Source organism: Centroberyx affinis, unplaced genomic scaffold (assembly GCF_046629955.1).
Source record: "Centroberyx affinis isolate AG114_WGS23_722 - 3 ecotype Tasmania unplaced genomic scaffold, CSIRO-AGI_Caff_v1 ptg003356l_1, whole genome shotgun sequence".
NCBI classification, from domain to species: Eukaryota; Metazoa; Chordata; class Actinopteri; order Beryciformes; family Berycidae; genus Centroberyx; species Centroberyx affinis.
In genome coordinates, this window is record NW_027281350.1 from 96,091 (window position 1) to 105,616 (window position 9,526).

The 9,526-nt window shown below is 41.3% G+C and overlaps 1 protein-coding gene across 1 annotated transcript; it reads left to right on the forward strand.

The window, feature by feature from the left end:
- Positions 1 to 1,496: 1,496 nt before the first annotated feature.
- tnfaip6 (tumor necrosis factor, alpha-induced protein 6) lies at positions 1,497 to 7,783 on the forward strand. Its single transcript, XM_071538854.1, has 6 exons — positions 1,497 to 1,688; positions 3,533 to 3,670; positions 4,760 to 4,921; positions 6,725 to 6,953; positions 7,207 to 7,247; positions 7,549 to 7,783. The coding sequence occupies exons 1-6, from the start codon at positions 1,589 to 1,591 to the stop codon at positions 7,668 to 7,670; spliced, it is 792 nt and encodes a 263-aa protein (XP_071394955.1). The 5' UTR covers positions 1,497 to 1,588; the 3' UTR covers positions 7,671 to 7,783.
- The last annotated feature ends 1,743 nt before the right edge of the window (positions 7,784 to 9,526 follow it).

Here is a 9,526-nt window from a genome sequence, read left to right on the forward strand (position 1 = left end):
TACTTATCTGCTTAGAACTATAATCAGTAATGTAATTTACTGAATCACGCATGAAGAAATGTTGCATAGTTACTTTAAGTTGCATTACTTCACATCCAAAATCTTATATGATGTAATAAATAGTGTTACAGTCATCATCTAGGTCTAAAACTATTGTTTCAATATCTGAAAATTCTGTTTGTAACTCTAATCTCACAATCCCAATACCTTTGCTGTACTTTTTTTTTTTTTTTTTACCCTAATATCATGTTGCGCTGATTTCTTTTTGCCCTGTGAAACACATTAAAACAGGAAGCAACTTCAAGTTCAACATCAGCTGCCCCACTTTTAAATCTGAAAGGTTGAAAAAAAGCACCCAGAGGTACAATAAGCAACAATACAGCTGTTGGATTTGGGTTGAATCAATGTTAAATCCAAGAAACAACTGCTCTGGTATGAGTTCTGTCAATTTTACTCTGTATTTCCATGTTTGTTTTCACATTTAACATGGTTTTTATTCTCACACTGTCAGCGGGATAAATAATATAGCGTAGTTTTATTGATTCATTATCATATACTCACTCAAAGCTGTGAGCAATTAGCTCTACTGTAGCTGTTGAGCACATGGAAATGATGATGCATTTCCTATTAAAATGCAACTGTAACATATATATGACAATTACTGTGTCTGAGGCAGAGTTTCCATATGTGGGTTTAAATGGGAGAGGCGCACTGAGAATTAAGACGGTACAGCTCATTTCCTCCCAGATCTGGAACCAATTCAGGACAATTTTACCCAAACTCCTTGATATGTGTGCACTCTCACTTTAACCTGTGATTTTGAGAGAAGGAAATACCAAATTGCAGGCCATGGAATCTGATAGTCGATAATATATATATGTTTTTCTGTCTTTGTGAATATACATTACCTCATTATCTGACACAAAAAGTCACAATATAGCCTATATACTGTCTCTTAAGCCATGGATTTCCATACTTTAACATGGCAACAACCCCCAATTTGATCCATATTAGACCATGGATCCCATTTGATAAGGCTCAATCCAGTCTGAGCAGATTTTTGCTGTTAGATATGACTTGGTAGGCCTACAGAATTATACAATTGTCTTTGTAGGCGAGGAGAGTGAAACCTATGCTCAACACAGTCAGCAGTCATCCTCATAATTCTGTCACTGTCCTAACATGTAGTGAGTGAAATAATTGTGAAATCGAAGTCATTTTGCTGGGACGCCCTCGGGGAACTGCAACTCTTCCCTTGATATATGGCTTGGTCACTGCAGATCATTTCAGCTCACAATGTGTTGACGCCGTGGCACCACATAATTCAAGCGGTGGGAGACACTTCACATCTGGAAACACCTCACGCATGGTGTTTGGCACGATGCCCTTTTCTAGGAATGACGGGTCCCCCCGGCGGTAATTCCCTGTGTTGAGCAACGCCGCTCGCTGGACTCTGCTGGGAAGCGGCAGTGTGTAGGGCAGCAGTCACTCGGTATATAAAGCCATAAGCAGATGAGAGGGCTGCACTGTGGACGAAGCGCCTGGTAACATCTGGTTTGGAGAGGAGCTGCGCACTGAGGGCTGCAGCATGCGCGTCTTCGCTGTCCTATACGCAATTGGGTTCCTGTTGAAAGAGGCGCAAGCGTGGGGGTTCAAAAATGGAATATTTCATAATTCAATCTGGCTGGGTAAGAAACGCTTTAATGTATAATGTCGCTGACGCTCAGACAAGTTGTTGTCTTTCTTAATCTGCACCATGCAGTTTCACCTTCTGTAGTTGTGAACTTTAGTGTTGCAGGGTTTTGATGTTAGGACATGTGTCAATAACGTCTTGATACTGAATGTGATGAGGCTGTAAAGAAATACTACTCTTTTCAAATGCAATCCGGTACAGATTACGGATTACTGTTAAATTTAACCAGTCGAGTAGGCTACTCAGACACCAACGTAATCTGATTACTTTAAATTATTTTGGTTTTACTTTTCTAAGAAATAAATATAATCTGCAGTTAAATCAAGTTTGTTCTATAACTCTCACTTATTGCCATCATCAAGCACTATTTAAATGATGTTAGTGTCTGTATCTTGTAATCTCACTATTTAAATGCCCTTTTCCCTTCCAACAGGTTTTGAGTGACACCTCATCTATGTTTGTATTCATCTGTAATCTGATTACTGCAATCTCGTTACATGTCATCAGTTACTCCTTGACTGTGGTTGTACATATAACTTTGTGTTGTTTGCTTTTGCAGAATAGAGGCACACTGTGAGGAATGGCATGAATTAGGCTAGTATGGATCAGTCCAGCAGTAGCATATTGCAGCTCTGCCCAGCAGCAGGAGAGCATGTTTATGATCTGACTGAGGCCAGCATGTAAACATGGGGAAATGACTTCATCTTTGGCCTTTCCAAAATGCATCGTCTAAACAGCAGAACAGACAGAACAGAATAGAATGAAAAGAAAAGACAGTTCACCCCATTTCTATTTCCTAGCTGTTCCTGTGGAAACAACAACTCTTCTTTCAATTTTTCAAATCTTCAAATCTAGCCTAATTGCCATTTGTCTTTCATTTTCCCATAACATGCGCCTTTGACATTCACTTCATAAACCCCATGCTCAGTATTTTTATGAGGTGAGAGTGAAAGCCAAATATGCTATAGCCTATTTCAGTAATAGAGTAGTATTTCATATTGTTAATGGGTTTGGCTTGCCTGTTAACGCACCTGGAACACATAAACAACATGTTTCTAATACTGTATCATGCAACTTTTTTCCTCTACTAAATCTTTTCTCTTTAAGGTTGGCCAAATCTGAGGTATGGCAGACTGTGTGTTGTTCTGATTCAGCGAGTTTGTTCCTACGCTTCTGAATAAAAATACACACCGACCATTGTTTCAGGAACTAATTGGTGTGAACAGTAATGATATGGAGCGGTGCAGAATGCATACCGGTCAGAAATGATAGGGTGAGAAGGTTGGCTCTTGTAGTGGTGAGGCACACAACAGAATGAGGGGTTTACTGAGTGGAAAAACACTTCAAAGGAAGAGGTTAAAAAGATCAAAATATTTACTCCAGGCTAATTCAGAGTGTTCTCAGCCTGGTCTTGCAGAGTCATGCATGCGTAATACCAAAACAGGATCAGCAGAGGACTCCCCACGGAGAGGGCCAGGGATGTGACCGAGTGCTGCCAAAGCTCCAAATGCAGAGCAGTGTCAAACAGTGAGCTGGCCTTCCCCTTCCAAGCACAGCACACTAGTTGACAGACGTCTCTCCTGCGCTTTATGTTTGATCCCATTCAACCTTGAATTCCTGCCCGAATGCATTCTCACTTGCTTGCCTTTGGTCCCTTGGATATTTTCCCGAACCATCTGAAATGCAGCCTTTAAATGTGTATCAGGTTGCTCAGATACAAATCGCTGTGGTTGCTGCACCACACAGGCACTGGCAGACTATCAGCTTTCTCCTGGTTTTAGATGCGGATAGCAGTGTTGACTGAAAAGTGCTTTTTTTTTTGTCGTCTCCCTCTGACAGAGCAAGCAGCTGGAGTTTACCACAGGGAATCGCGCAAAGGGAGATACCAGCTGACTTATAAAGAGGCCAAGGCTGTCTGCAAGTACGAGGGGGGAAAGCTGGCCACTTACGAACAACTGGAGGCCGCCCGTCAAATAGGTCTGCAGCAACACACACATTCACACACTCACATGCACAATGCACATACACATGTGGAGCTCATGTCAAGGAAAATTTACTCTAGGAAAAGCACACGGACCATAATTCACCATAACTCACATAGAGCCTCTAATGGGATTCTGACTCAGTACCAACTCCCATAGTTCCCAACGGTCTAGAAGTGCTGTTTAACCCATTGACTGATGCTGTTTCACAGTTTATCTAAGCACATATATAACAAACAGTTTACATGATCCAGCCATTTGGTCAAGGAGTCAGGAAGGGCTTTGTTTACCTTGCCCTATCTCACATGAAATGAATCAAACATGGGGTCCCATTTCCCCGTCATTCTTTCCTACGTGTGTGTCCTTGCCCCTCATGGATTCAAAAACACGGGTCTCTAAGATAGCATAATTACCACTTCATCTTTTAATCCAGCAGAATGCTTTTAAAGTGTGGAAAATCGAGGGCAAAGGTTATTGGGGAAGAGCTGAGTGAAGCACTTATTCCCGCAAATGCCCAGCCCTTTGCTGTTGCATGACTCCGTGTCAAATGTTAAGCGATCCCACCAGTATAGTAAAAGCCTGTTAACACCTCCTTGGGTGTGTAGTGTTACTGTTCCCATGGCACAGAGATTGAATCCAGCCACTGGCTCTGGCACCGGGACCCGCCCCCCCCCCCCTGTCAGTGGTTCCAGCTGAGTTTCCCCATGGCAGTCTTCCTAGGAGGTCCCCGCTTTTATCTCCACTCTCCTAGCTGTGGTCTGCTGATTGTAACTCTAGGCTCTCCAACACAGAAGTTCATTATGCAGCCTGTACCCCCCCCCACCCCCATCCCCCGACCCCCCGACCCGTATCCCCATCCTGTCCATGCAACAAAGTTCTTGTGATGGTCACCAGAAGGCCCTTATCCTGCCATTTAAATTTGTGGCTTCCCTGCTGACAGAGTTGGAAAGGTTTTCTGCGGTTTGCAGAATACAGTCGTTTGCTCATGAGAGCATTATCAATGACTGTAACCGTTACTGTTGCGCAAAATTGACCAAATTTTGCTTTCATTGCTTCTATTCAATATTTTGCTGCTCTCGTTCAGGTTTCCATGTGTGCGCAGCCGGATGGTTTGACAAAGGGCGAGTCGGCTACCCCATCGTCAAAGCCGGCGCCAACTGTGGTTTTGGTAAAGTTGGCATCGTCAACTATGGGTACAGGATGAACAAAAGTGAGAGATGGGATGTGTACTGCTACAACCCAAACTGTGAGTATATGCATTACACATAATGATGAATGCCAGCTTGAGCAAATTTGGGTGGTGGTTTTAAATGGTCCATGAGTGTATGTGATGACTACGTGGCTGTGGTTGCATCACAGAGATGTTCGTCCGGTCCCAGAGGGTGGGGTTAGGGCACAGGGTCAGGATAATAAAAAAGTATGTGGTTCCACAGACCCTCTAAGGATGTTTTCATCACTGCTGCTTGAAGTTAAAGGTGAGGGGTGACATAGGAAAGTTATCTGATGTGACCAGTACAGGATGGGACCACACTAGGAGACGGGGCATTTTTGTGTCTAGATTCAAAACCACAATCTCAGTCCCACCCTGTGAGTGATCAATGACAGACTAAGAATAAACTGGAGGAAGTGAAAGCATTGGTCCAGATAAGACATGAGTGAGTAAGAGCGCCAGGGAGCAACTGATAACTAAGTCATGGGCTGACCTATGAGTGAGGGGTGATGTGCTGTTGTAACCCCGCCACTGAATGATTCACCAAAGTCTTGTGGCTGGAGTGGAACCTTAATGCCTCTTAGATTTCGCTGTCTGCCCCCCATAAAACCAGATTCATTCCAAAGCAACATTTTGCAATTCCAACTAAACCACCTATGAAACTTTTAAGAGGTTTGGTAAAGGTTCAGGAGTGGCTCTGAATGTATCTGTTCTTGCTAGTGTGCCACTGGAAAGGCAAAGTGTCTCTGACCCACAACGCACCATGATGAGCCAATGACAGCAGTGCTGAATAAAAACACTTTAAGGTTGCAGTCCAACTTAAAACAATACGCTTCTTTTTGGAAAATATTAACACTTTAGACACTAGTTCACTTGACCATGACAAAACACAATGTAAATTTCACATGCTCACACTGACAGTGTACAATATCTTCACATATGATCACTATTTTGCAGAAATCTCGTATTGTATTTTTTCATTTAGCCTTTTTTACTATACTGTTTTTTACAGGTGACATTGTCTTCCATGTCTAGAAAATGTTTAATCACCCTTGAGCCAAGCCAAACTACTGATAAAACATAAAATAAAATGCCAAACATACATAGGAATCAAAGGGAACATTATTTTTCTTGACTCCTGAAAAGATTAGACCAAATGTTTTTACAGGTGAAAGACGTTATTCATTATCACATCAATTTCATGAATCTATTTGTTTGTTCTTCTGCTCCTTACAGTTTGGTCATTGATTCCTTGTGTAATTCACTCATTCATACAGCTCTGCAGGGTATCTTATTATCTAAATGAGAAAATTGGGCTGATGTTGATGTAAAACTATCATATGGTTTGAATATAAGAAACACATGAGAAGTAATGTAGCAACTTCTAATTACATATCGCCCCCCAGCAAATCTAGAGGAAAAGGCTTTTGTTGTCATTGTCACCGGTCTCAACATGTGTTGTTGATTTCCTCCACTCAACAAAAGGATTTTCTTTCTACCATTCTAATTTCATTCTGAGTTTTCATGCAAGAGACAGCCCCAAAAGCAACAGGGATAACTTGCAGCAGGGAATGAAATGTGAACCAGTACAAAGTAGAACAAAGAAAAGATATACAAGTCTCTAATTGGCTAGTTCTGGTCAGTCAGTACTGCAACAAAGATAAGACTAAAGTCAATAAATTATCATGAAAGACAGTTATATAGATTGTGATTAAAAGTGAGGGAGCAAATGATCATATTGGGGTAATAAATGCTTATATAATGATCAAACGGTGATCTTTAAAAGAGTTACGAAATGGCTATTCTCTCATCATTGGATGTCGCTCATGTGTCCCACAGCCAAGGAGTGCGGCGGGGTGCTGACCGACCAGCAGAGGATCATCCAGTCTCCCGGCTTCCCCGAGGAGTACCAGGACGAGCAGATCTGCTACTGGCACATCCGCGTGCGCTACGGCCAGAGGGTGCGCCTCCACTTCCTGGAGTTTGACGTGGAGGACGACACGGGCTGTCTGGCGGACTACCTGGAGGTGTACGACAGCTACGACGACATCTCCGGCTTCGCTGGCAGGTGAGGGTCGCTGCTCGTTTGTTCGCTCTAGAGTGACCTAATGTTTTTGGCCCAAGTGAGGGATTCTGGGTCCCACCTCCTTTAGGTCTAATGAATGAATAGGAGTGTGAAATGATTGATTTGTTCTCCGATTCTCCACTGGACCTCCATGATGGTGCCAGCTGAGGTCAGAATAGAATAATAACATTATTTTGTCTGAATAATCTTATCCTCACTGTTATCCTGTGATCACTGTGAGTCTGTTTGTTTGCAGGTTCTGTGGTGATTATTTACCGGACGATATCATCAGCACAGGTGAGATGTCCTCATATTCTTAGTAGTTTTTTGTGATTAAGCTGCCATCAATCTGGAAGAATCATCTGAATCTGTGTCTGTTAAAAGAACCCAATTTTTTTTTGTATTTCAGATCCACACCTAATGATGTAAATTAGGATTGTAACCAAATCAGTATAGGGTTCATTTGGGAATTTTAAAATGAGGAAACATTATTACGGCACACTAATGGATCAGTGGATTAGAGAAATGCATAACAATAAATCTGAAAATAAATGTACTGTATGGAAAAAGGTTAACCCACCATTGTTTCCCCCTGCAGGAAACGTGATGACACTGAAGTTCCTCTCTGATGCCTCGGTGACAGCGGGAGGCTTCCAGTTACAATACATCGCCTTTAACGCATCGCTCTGCTCACAGAATGACACCGACCATTGTGACTGACCAATCATTTAACACACTGATGTATTCCTGTTGCTGTATTTATGATGTTATTGGTTACCTTGTGTAATGAATGAATCTTAATAGCTGATAAACGAATTGTGTTAAAATAAACAACGGTTATTAAGTTGTGTTGCACTTTTTTTTTACGTAGTTTGCTGTACGTAGTACTTTGTTGACCACTTGCGAATTTACAGAAAGATTTTAAAATGATGATCATTATTATGGCCATTAGTCATATGCTCTACATTTAACAAATTAGAATACATGGAAAAATGAACTATGTTGACTTTCTATTCAATTATGTACAATATCTACAAAAGTTAAGGGCATAGACTAGGATGGAAGTAATGAATAACAGTCATTAGCTTGTTTGTGGACTGGTAGTATTTTTATACGTCAATCATTTTACTTTTACTTAAGTGTGTTTTAACTGTATTGTACTTCTCTAAATTTTAAAATCACATCCACAACAGGCCTGTTTAGATGTACAGTTCAGAAAGCACTCAGTATATTGGTGAGGAAAATAGAGATGGTAGGGTAACACTTTATTTGGATAGTCCAATGTTGATACTCAATTAACTATCAGGTGACAAGTATTTGATGAACAAAGTGTAACTGTAACCTTAGCCTAAACCTAACTCAGTAGACACATTAAAGTCACTTGATAGGAAGTTGAGTATCAACATTGGACTTTCAAAATAAAGTGTGACCATGGTTAGTAGACACCACCACCAGCATATCCTTTCATGATTCATGCAATACTTTTCTTTGTTTATGCACTTTGTTTTATCAAGTTTTAAATTAAAATAACCTAGACTGAAAGATCTGTCCTCTGCCGTTTTACATTGCATGGAAAAGATTTTTACATCAGTAATTTTACTTCTACTCAAGTGAAATGTCAGCAAAGTAACAGTACTTCTACTTGAGTAGGATAACCTGGAACTCTTTCCACGGCTGGACAAATTCAGCTTTATGGAAGAACATCCCAGGACATAGAACTGTGTCTCCTCTGTCCTGCATCCTTCAGGTGTCTGAGTCCTCCCTTCTCTCTGGAGGTTGTCAATCACATCGTCTCCAGAAAAGAGGCTGATGCACCACACCAAGCATCTTGTCCTGCTTTTATTTCCCTCCTCTTGCTCTGCACACCTCCTTCATCACTTCGGGATCATTTCAGGTCCAGTTTCTGGAGGACCTCAGTCTGGTCTGTGTCCTAGTCCTTAACTCCCTTTGCCTCTCTATAGAGGAACTGTTGAACTTCACATGTTGTAGCCATTGCAAGACACCCAGCAGCACTGACAGTAGGTGTTCGGTCTCATCTGGCTCACCCTCCTTTCCTTCTGAATGAATGTCGGCCACCACTTCCAACTGTATAGACCTCAAAAGTGAAAGCAGACTAAAGCTGCTGCAGGTTCATGAGCCAAGAAACTGCTGTGGCATTGACAGATCCCCATTTCCTCTAGGCTGTGTGTCCAATCCCTTCTCTTGTACATTTCTTTTTTCACTGTTTTTTTGTTTTTTTTTTGTTTACCCCACCATCCATTGCTTTTCTGTGTCTGCATACGCTTCTCTGTCTGTCCTACATATGTTTCATATGGTTCTCTGTCTTGTCTGCCTTGTCTGTACATCTTTCATTGTGTCCTTCAGATACACAAACCATTGACAGGAACACAGAAACAGGCATAATAATCACAGTACAGTTCACAACAGTGTAGCACATAACAGATGGCAAGAGAGGTTGATGCTGCAGTGGATGGAACGATTAGTGCTAACCATACATTATTATTATTATTATTATTATTATTATTATTATTATTATTATTATTATTATTATATTATACCAAGTACTGTCAACATTT